Raw genomic sequence first — 18784 nt, 5'->3', positions numbered from 1 at the left:
CTTCCGGGGGCTTCTGTTCCTGTGACTTTAGAGTAGTTCAGGGCTATGTACACAGTAAAAACTACCAGGTCTCCTTGCAGCGTCTCCTGGTGGCACCCACAGTACCCAGCAGGGCTGTTAAGCTGAACTCTAGATCCCATGGTGCCTTGCGGGAATCTGGGGCACCACAATGCTGCTGGGAAGTCACCATCTAGCACCCTGGGGGAGGCAGTGTCCCAAAGTAGCTGCCTTCCCCAGTCCTTCCATTCTTTGGGCGTCCTGGCCGGATTGAGCTGCTGGCCGTCCATCACGGTATTCATGAATAAGCACATTGTTATATTCAGTTGATATCTGTCAATAAATGCTAAAGTAGGCAGTTCTGTAAAAAAGGATTAGAATGAATAAAGTCAATAATATTGCCGTGACAGAGCCTTTGGTCATGTTTAAATCAGTAATAAGTTTCACATACAGCACACTTTGATGTATATGGCAATGTAGTGAATTCAGATTTGAATCCATAAATGCCAGGCTAAAAGATGGGCCGTGTTCCCTGCCCATTATCACAGAAGCACCATCTGTTACTAGTGTATTAGTCCAGAACAAATCCAACCCATTCTCTTTGAAGAGTGCTAAACTATTTTAAAAATTATCTCACCGGTTATGTGTCCCTCAAACAAATTGGTCAAAGTAAATCCTCACAAAAGCATTGATGATCAAATAATCTAACCCTAGAAGCTTTAGGGCTGATTCATTAACAGCGAAGAACATCATGTTCAACCTAAGTTTGCAAGACAGGCTCTAATTAATTGCTACCATCACAGACCAATTTGCTTGAAAAGATGCTGGTGTCTTTTAGAGATTATGTGTATTTTTTATTGATTACGTGTTTTGTGATTATCCAACTACTAGTTTTATATAAACCCTTGTGGAGGTTCATCCCTGAACACAAACAGTCAAACACCAGGGGCCTCATGTATAACGCCGTGCGTAGAACTCGCACTATAACATGGCGTAAGCACAAAAGCCGAAATGTGCTTACGCACAGAAAAATCCAGATGCAGGAATCTGTGCGTACTCCAATTTCCACGTTCTTCCGTTACATAAATCCCGATCAGCGTGAAAACTAACGCTCATGCACGCGCTTTATGTAACGCCCCTACTCCTCCCAGAATTACACCTCTTTGAATATGCAAATCAATATAAATCTCGCTTAAGCGCAGCCTTCTTTGAAAAGACAATGGGAAAAGCACGGGGGAAAATATAAGAATTTCAGCGAATACCAAGTGGAGGCAAAGGAAAAACATACTATTTGTTCAAATAAACCGTGGTATAATCAACAAAATGAAGTTGATCAAGTGACATAGCGTGTTGGAGAAACTTGAAAGCTCACATTCACAAAATCGCACAGTGCCGGAAATAAAAAAGAAGTCACATATCAAAGTCGCCGTGAAAAGCCGAGTTGTAGCCCACTGTCTGAGTGTCATATGAAAGCTTATTAGGGTACAGAGAAAAAAGGCACACAGTGAGGAAAAAGCACGAAATGTCAACTTTAATCTCGACATTTCCACTTTAATCACGTAGTTTATTTTGTCATTAAAGTAGAACATCATAAACTTTATCTTAAAATCATTTAATTAACCAGTTTCTCATTAAAGTAGCACGTTAAATGCTTTGTTTTGTATTTGATCTTCTATGTGCTCTGTGTGTGTGAATCACTACTTGCTTCTTAAACCGGCTCTCTTCCTCCAACTGGGCACAGAGTCCATTACATTTGTGATATTACAGCTCTCTGAATAACTAAAATACTGAGATGTATACGTGATATCATTTTCATGATGATAGGAGTTAAAGCACGTTATTAAACATGTGTTTCACTTCGATGAAATAATTTATTGCAGCAGTACTCAGGGGCGGCTCTAGGCTTATGGTGGCACTGGGCAGAGGAAGAATCGGTGGCTCCTTCGCCCGCCAATGTCAGTAAAGTAGCTTATGCACGGTGGATGGCCACGTCCGTTGCAGACACTGCATAGCCGCCTTGTGCTCATGACACAAGCATTTAACTTTTGCCGAAATTTGTTGTTGCGTTTTTAGCTGTGTTGTTATTTTCTCTTTCTGTTTTATATTCAATATATGTTGGCGTAGCCGTCACTACAGTCAGTGCTTTTCTTTCCCCAAATACCCGATCGCCACACAATCAGCTCTGTAATAGACGTTAAGCCATCTGTAAGCTTAGCGCCGATTCTTCAAAACGTTTAAGGAACATTGAAATATCTTCGTAGTACATGTTTAATTATCCTATCCTTCACGACACTCCCAGTGAAGAATATAGATTATTTAAATGAAGTTAAAGTTTTATCTGTATAATTTAATAAACATATTTTGCTGCATTTCACCTTAAAAATGATATCGTCATCATATGTAAATACGCACTTTATAAAGTGGCTCAGGTTGTGCGATATTATAACTGTAATGCAAGTTTACAGTGGGGTGATTGTACTTATAAGTACAAACAGTCCTACAAGGTGCAATTGATTGAGTGCATTTAAAGTTTTTGGGATGAAACTGTTTCTGAACCGCGAGGTCCGTACAGGAAAGGCTTTAAAACGTTTTGCCGTGTCTGAGGTAGCGTGTGCTTGAAGCTGTATACCGATAATTTTCTTTCCGATCAGCTGCTGCTGTGATTCACACTCAGATACAGTGATATAAATACTCCGAGTGGTGCAGTGAGAGTAATATGGAAAAAGATGATCCGCTGTGGCAACTTCTAACGGGAGCAGCTGAAAGATGAAGAAGAAGAAGAAGGTGCAGTGAGAGTAACAACGCTAAAGCAGTTATGGTATTTGGAATACTATGGCTGTTCCCTGGACCATTATATTGTTATGAGTTAATTACAATCAGATGCGTTACACTAATAAACAATATGCGGTTAGTTTCAGTGTATTTATAAAGCCGCGTCAGGAAAATAAGGTGTAACCACACAGGAACAGTAGCACTGCTTTGACGCTGGGTGCCTCCAGTCTGCAAAACCGAGCGGAGAACTTGCGTACGACATTTACGCCAAGTGTAAGTTTTATACATCGCGATTTGAACGTGGAAAAGTTCTTACGCAACATTTCTGTGCGTACGCACCGTTTACACATGAGGCCCCAGATGTCCATAAACACACACGTTTAATAGTTTCTTCAGAGTACACAGCACCTCACAATGTCCTTCTAGCAACCACTCCGTCCCTTTCTTTCTCCTTCTTCTACTCTTTTGTTGCCCTCACTCCTCCTCTGACAAGCTCTGTCTCCTCCCTCCCGACTCCGGCTCCTGGAATACTTCTTGCCGGCCCCTTATATAGGTCACCCAGGAGTGCTCCAGGTGCTCGTTGACATACTTCCGATAGCACTTCTGGGTGTGGTGGAAGAGCTGCTCTCATGGTGCCCACGGATCTCGACAGGGCATCAGCAAATTCCCACTCCCATGAAGCCCTGCAGGAGTCTGAGGCACCGCTGCAACCCAGGGGGGCTGCCATCTAGCATTCCGGGGGAGGTAACATTCCAGAGTGGAGGCGTCCCAGCCAACCTCCACACCCTATTACACAATTGTTATATTAAAATGAAAATCTACATTATTTAGACTCCTTTCTCCATGTCCAGAGACCACTCAATCACAGTGCAATACTTCCTATTTTACACTCAGCTACTTTTCAAATATTCCATTTATTTTATGTTATGGCTCACAAATCATAAGAAGGAGAGTAAAACAGCAGTACAAAAGAAAGCCTCACAGGGGCTTATAACACACTCCTTAGTTACTATCGGCTGCCTGCTTTTCTAGCTCCTCCATTTCTTAACTCCAAATTGCTTCCTTTTCTATAGTTTATCTGTCTTTCCTGTCTGCTTCTTCTCCTTTATATGTCTGTAAAACAGGAAAAATATTTAGGACAAGTAGAGGTCTGTGGAGGGTGCATTAAAGTGCTCCTCCGTTCGAATATTTTCCACATTCTACATTGAAATAATTACCCACTAGAATCCAATGTATTTTCAGCAGTATTCTATTTTTTTCTAACGTTTTATAGTATTCACAATAATTTTTTTGTGTTTCATAGGCATTATTTAGAAAATTGCAATTGCAAATTCTGTCAAAAAACATGGACTGCCTCTAGCGAATATTTTTCTAAAAGAGTGCTTCCGAGTGGTATGTCATAGGAAGTTGGTGTTCATTTCAGCATTCTGAAACTGCCAAACTAATGTTTTGCACCAAAACCATCCATATCTCACTATCCATTGGTGTTTATATACAGAAGGCAGTGATAATGTACTCAAAACCACAGCTATGATTTTTCATTCCTTTTTTCTCTGATTTGCCATCATGAACTGATGATTTTGCAGACATTTCTCCCGGAAACTAATGTTTCATGAGTATCTACATTCAGGCATATTTCCAATTTAGGGATCATTTCCTATCATACTGCTTACCATCAAAACTGAAAAGTACTTGCCTCCTGTGAGTGTTACCCACCGTTATACCTAGGCACCACATCATCCAGGACACCTTATGTCCCTAGTCAGCCCTCTATGGGCTTTGCCTCTTACTGGAGGGTCAAGCACACTAGTATCTGCAGAGTCATCTGTGCAATAATGTTCCTTCCAGGACTCCATTGTCACTCAGATACCAGTACCATGAAACCCGTGGGGATTTCACATCCTGGGATACCAGCCTTAAGTGTAGGGTTCACCAGCCCCATAATTGCATTGCCTTCCCATGCTGGCATGTATAGGGCCTTCCTTTCATTCTAGGGGGAGTCTAACAGTTCAAAAGTGGCACGTGGGAATCTCTGTTACCCTTTGCCACCTTGATTGTGTCACTTTTAGCGGTGTACCCCATTGAAATATGTAATAGGCTTCTGTAAGATAACAATACATTCTTCTTAGCAAGTTGTATTATGTCTGTGAGGATATCATTTCACCTGGTTTCCTTAGTTTAAAATGCATTTATTTCATATTTCATTATACAGAATAGTAACCATTTCTAATGTCACTTTTATCATGTTGCAGTGTCCAAAACATCTCTCTTCTCTGGGCACCCATATTTTCTTTTGTTCATATTTTCTGTGGTGCATCTGTCTCATATCACCAATGAAATACTATTCTGCCTCTATATTATATTCCCACATGGACATGAAATCAATATTATTATTATTATTATTTACTTACCGACTTGGCAACAGCTAGATACAGTGCAGTTCATTGCATTTTTATTTTTAGTTTGAGAGTACGGGCAGTTTAAGTGACATTTTGTGGGTCACACAGTGTGTCAGAAGTGTATGTAACTGGGAACCATTTAGTTTTAAGTTTTTCACATTAGACAATACTCATACTGCATGCTTTTTACCTTCATGGGCAGCTGCAGCTCATCCTTTTTAATTTGTGTAAGCTTTAGAATAAGTAAGTTATGAAATTTCTTCTGTTAATGTAAACATTAGTTTGATTGTATGTCAATACAGTGACTGATATTTCTACTGATTTCTGAATTGGGAGTAGCTGTAGGTTTTTATTGTCCAAAGAGTCTGATTCTTTGCAATAGTTGCTGTTAAATGATGGAAGCTGGAAAGCATTTAGAACTTTTGGAAATGTTTATTTTAGACAAATTTTTAATTTCACACAAACATTCTTTAATTTGAAGGGGATAAATTGAGTTCACATGTGAGTCAACATTTTGTTTACGCTGCTGTATCCACAGGATATGACAGTGATGTTGCAAGAGAAAAATCAATTGATTACACAACCAAGATCTATGCAGTTAGCATCAGAGAGATGTCAGGTACAAAACCTCACCAACAACAGAAAGAAGTCTCAATGGAAGAAAGGTACACCCCTGATTTTTCATTTTTTCCATTTGTAATTATCTGGTTTCCGAGCATACCATTTTCTATGTTTTATTAACTGCTAACTGTACCATGCATTCTCATTTTTGTGTCTGTTCCATTAATGTCTTCTTCATCTAGGGATGTTTCAGTTCTTTTTTGCAGCAATGGCCAAACACAGGGATAAACTTCAGTTCTCCAGGTCTTTCTGATTTCCTTAAATAAGGAAGTTTTAAGAGGTCCTTTAACAATAAGGAAAGACACTTTTACAGACTCTTAGTATCTCACGGAAAGAAACTACAATAATTACGCATGTGAAAGAGCTGCATACTTTAAATATATACCAAAGGTTAAAATATTAGGAGGTTAACCTTTGGCAGTTTTGATTAATTTTTTTAAATTCTTTTTTAATTGTAATACAACTGTTTTTTTGGGGGGTACAACTCTCAAAAAATCGTAAACTATGTAGCAGTGATTGAATTCTGTATTTTGCAAATACCATTTGATTTCTTTAGAACTGCAATAGACTTTATGGTTTTGGACTTTAAAAACATTATAAAACTTTCCAGAATTTGATATCGTATGGAAAATATAAATTTATTCTCCTGTAATCTTGTATCACACAGGTCTTATTTTACTTCGGTTTCTACAAAGTCATGCGTATTTATTATCAAGTATTATTAGCTTTTCCTGGGTAGCCTCATATTTACTCTGCAGGTAAAAAAGATAAATAGATTGGATCTCCTTCATTTAAGAGTTACATATCAATGGGTTTGGGTGAATATGACTGTTGTAGTTTAATTTAATGTGTAAAGAATTATTTGATTTATGCTTGACTTTTACCTGCAAAAGAGGAATGAAACCACATGCAGTGAAAAGAAATAAGATGAAAATACAATTGGAATTATATATATATACACAACCAGTTTATTTACATTGGATAACTCTTGAAACTATATTACTTATATTCAGTTTGTATTCTACTTTTTTTACTTGTGGAGTTTTAGAGCCTGCCAGAGTTAATACTAATAGTACTATTGCATGTATTCTCAAAAATATGTTTTCAAATGGCAACAAAAAGTCCAGTATTTTATGTTAGTTCGCCATAAACACTTAGTGAATGATTTGCAAAGGGAATTCCAAAAAAAAAAACACATATCAAGCTGCAATAATGGTCCTTAATGTACAGAATGTATACTTCACTACATGAAGATCTGCACACTGAAATACATTTAAGCTGCTTTCTGGCTTTTATCAGCAGTTTACATCTTCTCTCATGGTAACTGAAGCTGGAATGCTTTCTCTGATTATTTACCTCTAGAATCAGTTCACATCTATTATTTTGCATTTTATGTGTCAAAGTATGAGGGTCCGATCATAACTGTGCTCAATGAAGGTTTTCAAAAATGATCAACATCCGCAATATAAGTTTTTCAAGGTTGCGTTGCCCTTACTTTTTTTCAAATGGGATTAAATGGAAATGAAACAGATGACACAGATTTGTGGTTGACTGCGACTAACAAAGCATGCCTGAGAGTAATAGTTCATCATATTGATGAGGGATTTACACTGAAAAGCAAATACTTGCAAACAGCAGACTTTTCTCAACAATAGCACCGAATTTGCTTGATTACAAATAACATAGCGAACGTTGTTGCTGTTACTAATTGTACCAAACACCACAGCTTTGGCTGTATAAGCTGCATTAACTATTGCAAGACATCTCTCTTTTATATAAAAAAATCCTTTGATGCGACAAGACTTTTTAGAAGACAAATTTTTTCCAAGTCCCGTGAGATGAGACTTTGGCCTTGAGATTTTTTCAAGTCACTCCCTCCTCTGAAACATTTTCAAACAAGACCACAGTCCTCTCAACTCTCATTCGTGTGAATGCTTTTGTCAGACACACTTCCTGCGCTCTCAGCTCTTATACATTTTAACGTTTTCTTCACTTTAAGTTCTCAATTAAAGAAGACGTATTATGTCCAAATATTATTGAAGAATTTCATCACAAAGGGTTATCAACATAAAAAATGAGTACACGGGCAATCCTAGCACCAAGAAACAAAGAAATCGGACAAATTAATGCGAAAAATGTTGATCGGTTACACATCAAATTGGTTAAATGCATCCAAAAATGTCGAATGGTTACATGGCAAAGTGGAATAGACTATGCTGAAACAATTGGTGGTGATCGTGCGGAAGATAAAAACAAGAACTTACAATATCATGAAGAATATCTACAACCGTTAACACCATCTGGTCTTCCACCGCACAAATTACTGTAGAAAGAAGAATGTATCTAAGAAAGGTAATGTAGTACATCTTCCAGAGATAACATTAGACAACAAAGGAGATCTGGATATGCCATTCGTATTAAAACATTAACCGTTTCTGGTTAGAATAGCTTTTGCAAAGACAATTAACAAATCACAGAGGTAAACATTCGAAAAAGTCGTTTTATTTAATAGAGAAAAAGAAACAAAATCCAACCATGGGCAGTTATATGTTGCATATATTTAGACAATGGTGCTCTTCTTTTGATTTGATTTGAAAATGTTTAATTTTTTAGGGTTTGAAGATAAGCCAAACTTCTGGTGGAACTCTATTTATGATGATACAGTGACATGTCATCCAATTTGTTTGGGGTTTGGGGTTGTACCGTGAAGATTTACAAAGAGGAGCCGGTACTGCTTGGCATGCTAAGCACAGGTGTGGGATATGGTGAAAGGTAGATTGTTGTGATACAATGGTGGTAAAGTTGAAGAGCGGCGTGGTCTCCATGAAGATCCCTGAAGAGGTGCCAGTTCTGTTATGATAACAAAAGGTGTAGGTATGGTGAAACTTAGATGCGGTTGTCAATGTATTAAAATGGCAATGATTGTAGAAGGGTGGGGTTGTCAGGGATCAATCAGTTGGTGCCACTCCATGTTGAAATTGGAAGAGATTCTGGACCGCTTCACACACTAGGTTTTCAACGAATCCAGCATTTAACAGTTCCACATTAACAGTTTTTTATATGATTCCCTAGAAAGCTGCTAAATGCTGGTTCTGCTGTTCTGTGGGTATACAGCATACACTATATGCAGTGAGCAACAGAAAATACATGTTTTGATTTAGTTCTGTTATTCAAAATTAATGATCGTAATAGCAATATCAAAGGCAGTAATTGTTAATTATGAATTTTATGATAATCCTGCACCCATATTAAATATTAGCTCATTACTGATGATTCAAGCTTCTCATTAAGTTTCAACGTATTAAAGTGCAACAAAAATATTTAAAGATTTTTTATTAGTTTGAATACAGTTGAATATTTTGCCGAGTAGTGTATTGACTTTATAGTGAGAATGAATGTAATGTAACAATACTTGCGTAATGTACATCACATTTAAGCTGTTTCTATGTATTGTATATCAGTAGTTTCTTATACTTGTTGAATGTTAAGGATACAGTAGTTCACCACTGTGTATAATTTTGTGTGAGATCATATTTGATGGAAACATTTTATGAAATAAGTAGCAAGAAATTAGTAACTCAATTAAGCACAAATATTCAGTGGAAAATTAATTTACATAGTTTTATCTTTTGTATAAGATGCTTGAGTTTATACAATATGGCCTTTGCATGCAAAAAAGGGAGTAACATGAACCAACAATCCATGTCCATTTAGATAAATAAATCGTGTAATATTGCTTTATATTCTATAAGTGTGCATGTTATATGGCATATCACCAGTATAACCATTAAATATGTCATATCACCAGTATATAACCATTAAAAGCTCCCCTTATCATCTAAATTCTCCTATACAACCTCTGAATGGCTTTTGTTATTGGTCATGCACACAAGCATGCATACTTTTCATTTAACACGAACTGTATTATTTCTATGTTTATCTTATAACATTATTTTATTAGTCATGGAAATTTCTGGTATTTAGTACTTTTCAGTCTCATCCTACTATTTTTAATCGTTTGAAATGTAAATCCTGCATTTGTGTAATTTGTATTGATAGCACACATCTTGTCTTTCTCAAAGAGTAAAGCAGAATGCCTTGGATACATTTAAATTGCAATTTTGTGCTCTTTGACTCCTGGATTTTTGCAAAAAAAAAAAAAATCCAAGTGACAAAAAATTAAAAGAGTCATGCTTGATATGAAATGTAGTGTTATGCATAGTTACTGTTCATTTGCCAAATAAAAACAAAAAATGTCATTATTAAATAAATGTATTTTATCTCATTACCTACATATTAATGTGAGAATATTTCATACAATTACTTTCTAATTAATAATTTAATCTAAAATGTTGTTGGCAATAGTTGAAGTTACTGTTTTCCCTTTATAAATGCACACTGATAAATATTTAAAAACAATCCTAGCAAAATACTGCTTTATCAATTAATTAGCATGATTATTTTCTGTATTTATTGTATTCTGGTTTTCCCAAAATTCTCATAACCCTAATTTGGATAAGTTTGTTTAGAAATTAATGATTTTTATGACTTTCAACTTGCCACCATATAAATTTATTAAGCCAAACATTCATTTTCCTTGTACCAGTCATAATGATGATTAAGTTAACTATACAGACACAGGTGTTTGTTGCTGATTTCGATGGAAAACAAATTAAGTGCTCCATATATAGGGTGGTCCAGATCTAATTAGGCAATTTTCATTACACTATAACTTATTAAGTTTATTACATAGAAAATTACCCGGAAAATCCCAGACCATGGAGAAGTGTGCAAACTGACAACATGAAGAATCGTCTTCACGCTGAACTGGAAACGTCCCCGCCTAAATCAAAGTCATCCAGACGATCTGGATCTGCATAATTAGATCTGGACCACCCTGTATGCATGAAAATATTTGATCTTTTTGAATAAAAGTTACTTACATCTTTGATTTCAAAGTTGAATATATTTAACAAATAGAAAATATATCCAATCCAGTAGATGGATGTATGAGTTATAAGAACTTATCCCATTATGCAATGTAATGATAAAACTTTTTTATGTAGTAGAACCCTTACTGCAAAAAGATTTCCAATGATATCTGCTGTCTCAACTCAACAGGGTTCTTTTAATGAATAAAACTAATGCAAGAAAAAGAAAAAGTGCCAAGAGACATACAAAACTAGAACTATGCAGTCTGTCTAGGGTTTATCTGTCTTATCTTGGATTTATTATATGAATTTCCCCTTGGGATTAATAAAGTATCTATCTATCTATCTGTCTATCTATCTATCTATCTATCTATCTATCTATCTATCTATCTAATCTACAAAGTCCAAACATCACAAAATGAGAGGTTTTATGCTTGGAATGACAACAGGATTTAAGGCTGACTTCAAAAATGAACTCATGTATCATCTACAGTACATCCGGAAAGTATTCACAGCGCATCACTTTTTCCACATTTTGTTATGTTACAGCCTTATTCCAAAATGGATTAAATTCATTTTTTTCCTCAGAATTCTACCACAACACCCCATAATGACAACATGAAGAACGTTTACTTGAGGTTTTTGTAAATTTATTAAAAATAAAAAAACTGAGAAATCACATGTACATGAGTATTCACAGCCTTTGCTCAATACTTTGTCGATGCACCTTTGGCAGCAATTACAGCCTCAAGGTTTTTTGAATATGATGCCACAAGCTTGGCACACCTATCCTTGGCCAGTTTCGCCCATTCCTCTTTGCAGCACCTCTCAAGCTCCATCAGGTTGGATGGGAAGCGTCGGTGCACAGCCATTTTAAGATCTCTCCAGAGATGTTCAATCGGATTCCAGTCTGGGCCACTCAAGGACATTCACAGAGTTGTCCTGAAGCCACTCCTTTGTTATCTTGGCTGTGTGCTTAGGGTCGTTGTCCTGCTGAAAGATGAACCGTCGCCCCAGTCTGAGGTCAAGAGCGCTCTGGAGCAGGTTTTCATCCAGGATGTCTCTGTACATTGCTGCAGTCATCTTTCCCTTTATCCTGACTAGTCTCCCAGTTCCTGCCCCCCACAGCATGATGCTGCCACCACCATGCTTCACTGTAGGGATGGTTTTGGCCTGGTGATGAGCGGTGCCTGGTTTCCTCCAAACGTGACGCCTGGCATTCACACCAAAGAGTTCAATCTTTGTCTCATCAGACCAGAGAATTTTGTTTCTCATGCTCTGAGAGTCCTTCAGGTGCCTTTTGGCAAACTCCAGGTGGTCTGCCATATGCCTTTTACTAAGGAGTGGCTTCCGCCTGGCCACTCTACCATACAGGCCTGATTGGTGGATTGCTGCAGAGATGGTCGTCCTTCTGGAAGGTTCTCCTCTTTCCACAGAGGACCTCTGGAGCTCTGACAGAGTGACCATCGGGTTCTTGGTCACATCCCTGACTAAGGCCCTTCTCCCCCGATTGCTCAGTTTAGATGGCCGGCCAGCTCTAGGAAGAGTCCTGGTGGTTTCGAACTTCTTCCACTTACGGATGATGGAGGCCACTGTGCTCATTGGGACCTTCAAAGCAGCAGAAATGTAACCTTCCCCAGATTTTTGCCTCAAGACAATCCTGTCTCGGAGGTCTACAGACAATTCCTTTGACTTCATGCTTGGTTTGTGCTCTGACATGAACTGTCAACTGTGGGACCTTCTATAGACAGGTGTGTGCCTTTCCAAATCATGTCCAATCAACTGACTTTACCACAGGTGGACTCCAATTAAGCTGCAGAAACATCTCAAGAGTGATCAGGAGAAACAGGATGCACCTGAGCTCAATTTGGAGCTTCATGGCAAAGGCTGTGAATACTTATGTATGTGTCCTTTCTCAATTTTTTTTTATTTTTAATAAATTTGCAAAAATCTCAAGTAAACTTTTTTCACGTTGTCATTATGGAGTGTTGTGTGTAGAATTCTGAGGAAAAAAATGAATTTAATCCATTTTGGAATAAGGCTGTGACATAACAAAATGTGGAAAAAGTGATGCGCGGTCAATACTTTCTGGATGCACTGTAATATAATATTCCTTGAGCAATCCCTTGAACAAATGATTTGAATGCCGTTCATATGAGATTAAATGTTTTCATGGGGCCCCCAAAAATGTAGTGAATCAAGCTAATTCAGAAAATGCAATATTCATTAGGTAGGCCAAAATGAAAGTGATAAACAAAGGTCATAAAAGCTAGAAGCAGACAAAAGTTAAAATCTCTAAAGCTTTGATGAGCCATTTCCTTTGAAAAACTAAGTGCAGTCACCGTGTGATACATGGCTCAGTCTTAAATAGATAGCTGCCATGATGTCGCACACCATATTTGACCCACATACCCCTGAAAATAAGTGTTACCTTAGCACTTAAATGCCAATTAGCAGAAGTGACAATGTCACCTGTAAATGGCTACAAAATAGAAACACATCTAAAGTACAAATGTCAAAAATAGATCTTGAAACCAACTACACAGATGTATGTATTTACTATGTTGTCTAACTCACTTTTCCAAACAATACCACATCATGATCACTCATTGTTACTTATTGCTACCATTTTAATGTTCCCTCTCGGTCACTTCAATGCTCCGAAGAACTCTGGCAACTTTAAAGCCTAACCAAAGGTCATTTGTAGCCAAGCTTTAGAATCGCATTATATGTTGCATTGGCCATACATTTGCTTCAGAACTTGAAACTTCAAAGAATCATGCAGTTACATTTCTGTTACATCTGTTCTGGACCTAGATATGCTAAGAAGTGAATTTGGAGATATATAACCTTCCATTTGCCAGTTCTAACATTTAAACATGCCCTCTAGCATTCTAGGACCATATTGCCCAATTTCATCATAAGTCACAGTTTTGTCTCTGTCTCTTTCTGTCTGTCTGCCCGTTTCTGCCTTTCTTCTGCTTTACTGAGCCCTTTCCCTAGAACACTGTGCAATCCATCCTCCATTGTTGTAAAGAGGTGCAGAAATACCACACCTAAAGATTTTGCAGAGCGCCTTGAGTGTAAAGATTAGTACTTTCTCTTTTTTCCAGGAGCATTTTGTGATTCCCTGCTAAGATGCTGTTAGTGAGAAATTTGCCCATTCTCATTGTGTCTGCATGGGGTTCCCTCAGATGCTTCAGTTATTTTTAAAGACATTTGATAAAATATTACAATTGATAAAAATTACAACTTGAATCATACAAGTTATTTCCTTTATTGTTTGGGGTTTTTTCCCAGGTAACCCTGTTTTTTGTCACACATTTCCAAAGCAGTGCAAGTGACATTAATTGGCTATTCTCAATTGGCCTTGTTGATGTCTTTGTGTGTGGACCTTGCAACAACAGGGTTTTTAATGCCTTGGGCTGATGGGATAGGTTGTGTATCCCCCATTGCCACCTACCAAACCTGAATTGGATTAAGCAGGTTTGAGAATGAGAGTCATGTTATGGTATGCATTAAAACTGTGCTTTTCTATTTTTTTTTTTTTAATGAACTATATACAATTTTAGATTCTAAAGGAAGATTACATGTGTTTTTTTTATATTAAAATAATCACTTTTCTAGCACTCTTCATAGAGAGATTTTTCAAATTTCTCCTTTTTTCTTTCAGGACCAATGTTTTAACTAACTGTTTTTGTCTTGTTTCAGCAGTTCTGTCAGTGCAATCTGTTGTATTTTATATCTTCACAAGTTTTCCTTCACCTTTGCCTCTTTGTGTCCTGTCATTGCAGTGAGCTGTAAAACAGGCAGATATTAAAATCTGTTTCTTCAATTTCTAGTAGTGAAAACATCATTTACATTTAGAACCTTACCAAGATTTTCATGGTGAATATTATACAGGTGGTATTGTTTGATGCTGTTAACTCCTATAGAGTTATACAATATGTTGTTCATTTGGGACAATCCAAACTGATGTATTATACAGGGTGCAGCAGAAATACCTCCCACATTTTGAAAAATCACCGTGGGGTCCCCAAAGCAGGTAGAGGGGTGCGGTCCATTCCGTTAGATATGGTACATAATAAAGGTTTCAGTCGTCACCATACCGTAGTCGGGTGAGCATCGAGGCTTTGTAGTGGGGGCTTTTTTCAAAAAATGCCGAATCTGTAGCTGCGATGCAGAGGGTGTTTCGCACGCGGTTCGGTTTACGTGCTAATGAAAGTGTTCCAGACCGGAAACAGATTTTGCTGTGGGTTCAAAGAGTAAGGGCAACAGTCCTCGGCCCTTGGACCAACTAAAGGAGGTTATTCAAGAAGAAATTGAAGGAATTTCACCTGACATGCTAGTGAGAGTGATGGAAAACTTCCAAGAACGGCTCCTAATGTGTATCAGCCGTCAAGGCCACCATTTGGACGATATCATTTTTAAAACTTAAAGTAAAAAAACTTTTTTATATCTATGTTTGGGAAATAAAAAGTTTTTGGTGATACCTCGTAGCATTTTTTTTCAATCCCCCTTTGAAATGTGGGAGTTATTTCTGCCAAACCCTGTATATGAGTAATTGGTAGCCATCAATCAAGCCACAATAAGCAACATACAGTATATGTCTAAAAATTTAAGTGGAATAGAATGACTTTGTTATGATCATAAAGACTGCTTATACTTTACAATATTCAATTTGCTTATGCCTTTTCTACAGCTTACAGTCCCATTTCATCCAGGTTGAATGTGGACTTGTATAAATGTCTTTCAGCATTATCCCGTGTAGTGAAAAGTCAAGCAAAATGACCCCTTTTATTGGCTAACTAAAAAGATTACAATATGTAAGCTTTCGAGGCAACTCAGGCCCCTTCTGCTTTACAGTTTTCTTTAACATTAAAGAGGCCATTTGAAAATGCCACTCACATTTGCAGACCTGCAAAAATAGCATTATGTACTAAATTTAGCAAATCACCAAAAAACAGTCAAAAATACAAGCTTTTTTGAAATAACGGAAAGTAACATTTCTTTCTAATAGCGCAAAATGTAATGTTGTTTGATGTTATAATCGCAAACATCAAAAGCGCTGTAACAGTGCATGTTCCTCAACCTGACCTGACCTGCTGTTAGTGTATTTTAATGCAGCAGTAAATCATATCAACATTGGACTCTTACTCCTTGTAACGTGTAAGGTTTATGATTCTCTCTATCATTGTCACATAATCTGTGGCATCATGTTAGATCGTGCACTGGCTTCAGTTTTTTAGTAAAGAATGAGTAGGACTTCTGATTAGCATTCTCATTACTGAAGAATTATTTCAGCTTTAGCACAAAAATATAAAATGTATCCAATTAGAAATGTTAATTGGGCTTATTACTGATAATGGTGACAGGTACAGACTTACAAAGGAGTTTTGAAGGAATAATTGAATTCTAAAAAATTCTATTCTACTGAAATGTTGAGCTCTATTATTCTCCTTCAGATTACTTCGTACTTCGTTTCTGTTATTACATTTTAAATTTTTGTCTGCCAGTCCTAAATAAAATTTAATTATAAGGTATTTTATTTCAGTCAGGCTGAGGTAAGCATTATTTGTGCTTTCTCAAACATTGTAATTCCTGATTGTAGCAACATGTTGGTTTACTGTGTAGACTTGCAAGTAAGAATTTCATGCTACCCTGTTTAAGTGACAGCACTACAGTAGACATTTGAATGACTTTTTAATACGCAATACAGTACACTTTAAAGAAACTGGTGAATACTAAATTTGCCTGTCTCTTTACTCTACACTTTGCAAAGTCGTGTCTCATACATACACAGTTATTGGTCACCTTATTAGATACATCTTCCTAAAAGAAAGTTGGACTTGTTTGCCCTCACAATGGCCTGATTTCATCATCATCTTCATCAACTTCATGCACAAAATGCACAGCAGGGGTTCTAGCGTATATTGAATCAACTATTTCTATACAGGTAGTCCTCACGTTACGGACATCCGACCTATGACTTACGAACGAGGCTGCAGCTGCGACGCATGCGCCTCAGTAACTGCCGCTCCGTCATCTTCGGCCTGGGGATGCTGCAAGCGGTGACTGGAGGGGGGCAATTTCACTACTCGCGCAGTGTAGTGTCCTTTGGGCGGCTCCTGGCAGCAAGCGGTGACCCACGGTCCATAGTCATCGGGGCCACAGCTATCTCTTGTGTGCAGGACGATGGTTCGCTGCCCGCCCACTACGCCACCACAGCTACTGCTCCTGAGTGGACGCAGCTTGAATGGAGCGAAGAGGTGCGTTTCACTGCCTGCCCACCACACACGGCTGGTAAAGCTGCAAGCGGTGACCCGGTTGTGGCTGAACGGAGGCATTGTAGTGTGCCTCAGATGACTACCTGTTGAATTGGGGTTGGGCAATTCACTACCCGCCTTTGGCCGCACCGTGTTCGTTCTCGGTGGGTGGACACTGCAGGCAGCATACTGTAGTGGAGGTGACTGTGTGGTGGGCGAGGGATGAACCCCCCCTCGCCGCCCCAAGTCATTCTCAATAGTAAACCTGCTTGTACTGTTACGCACATAGCAGAAAGTTGTTTCTTGTCAGTACATCAGACATGTTGATGGGTGCCTTCCTGCTGTGATAGCGTGTACAGTGCTGTGCAGAAGAGCTCATTTTAACCTTTTGTCTTCACCCTTCACCCTTCAAGAATGTCTCTGAAACACATATCTAATGCAAGTGCTTGTGATACAGTAAAGAAGAGAAAAAACATCACCATGGAAAATAAAGCAGAAATAATAAAATGGTCAGAGAGGGATGAACCTCCATCATTCATTGGCAGAGCACTTGGTTACAGTCGGTCAACAATAGCATTTATTAAAATGATGTACCTGTTCCGACTTACATACAAATTCAACTTAAGAACAAACCTATAGTCCCTATCTTGTACGTAACCTGGGGACTGCCTATAATATATATATATATATATATTTATATATATAAAATAAATACATTTAAAAATCATTGGTGCACTTAGTTGGAGGTCATATGCAGTATGCAAATCTTCAGGTACTCATGATGTCCTTCTAGAACTTTCGCTGAGCTTCATATTTACATCTGAGGTGAAATACATGAATCTCACTGCTCTGTCTAGGAAAACGGCGGTAGCTTCGTCTTGATGCGGGATTAATTTGCATTCCCTTTCTCGTGTTTCTTTTAGCTAAGAAATTTCTGCAAAACAGCCATCCAATGCTTCGTCTGTCATTTTTTAACATTGATACACACCCACACACACAAAACTTTCTCTCTCTCTTTTTTTTAGGGCTCACTCTCCCTTGAACTTAGTACTAGCTTTCTTTACCCCGTTTTTTTTTTTTTACACTCTCATTTAATCCTCTTCCCCCTCGCTCCACTCCATCTTCCTTTATCCTCCCTCTCTGTCCCTTTAAAAAAAATAAAAAAAATAATCTCATTGGAGAACTAACGGCGTGTTCTACTTTGGTTGGTAGTAAAGAGCACCAATCCTGTTTCTCTCTGTTCCTGCTTTCCTCAAAGAAAAGAAAAAAAATTATGTGTCACTGAGGCTAACTACTAAGTTTACTAATATGTCCAACTATTTCGGATAGATTTTGTTTTTAGTTTAGAGCCAGACACTGTAAAGACAATGGACATTCAATTAGGATTCTTTTGATGTTTAACTCAGACCTTAACAGTTACTGCAATCCCTCCAACTTGTTTTCAGCTGCAAGCCTGTGTGAAGTAAACTTATCCAGATGGTGTCACCTCCGTTAGAGACATAAATTTCTCTGGTTTTTGCCAAGTTTCTGCTAAGCACAGCATATCAAGGTTGGAGTTTGTAATGTATTCTGATAGCACCATTGCTTTGCAATTAAGAGATCTTGTGTTAAACAATGCAGTATTAGCTAATGAGGGTTGGCTGTGCACAGATCCATAACCAGAGTTTATTTTAGCATATTGCAGATTTTGTACACTGGCACTCCTATTTCCAAAGCCAGGAGTAGGATAACATTTTCCTGAACAAATGCTGCTGGTGAACTTTCCATTCACAGCCAGACTTTGCCGATGACCTGATCC

The 18784-nt window shown here is 37.9% G+C and overlaps 1 protein-coding gene across 7 annotated transcripts in view; it reads left to right on the top strand.

Annotated features, from left to right (window-relative positions):
* The window catches only part of LOC120516269 (echinoderm microtubule-associated protein-like 6), a 347341-nt gene that overhangs the window by 247155 nt on the left and 81402 nt on the right, over positions 1–18784 (top strand). For 6 of the 7 annotated variants that reach the window (XM_039737818.1, XM_039737817.1, XM_039737816.1 and 3 more), the window contains exon 27: positions 5707–5833. The exons of the other annotated variant lie outside the window; for it this stretch is intronic. In XM_039737818.1, the coding sequence (XP_039593752.1) occupies positions 5707–5833 (127 nt within the window). The remainder of the gene's footprint in view (positions 1–5706; positions 5834–18784) is intronic. 7 annotated transcript variants of the gene reach the window in all.

This window comes from Polypterus senegalus, chromosome 16 (genome assembly GCF_016835505.1).
Source record: "Polypterus senegalus isolate Bchr_013 chromosome 16, ASM1683550v1, whole genome shotgun sequence".
NCBI classification, from domain to species: domain Eukaryota; kingdom Metazoa; phylum Chordata; class Cladistia; order Polypteriformes; family Polypteridae; genus Polypterus; species Polypterus senegalus.
Note: the sequence above shows the minus strand (reverse complement) of the source record. Positions and strands in the feature narration are given on the sequence as shown.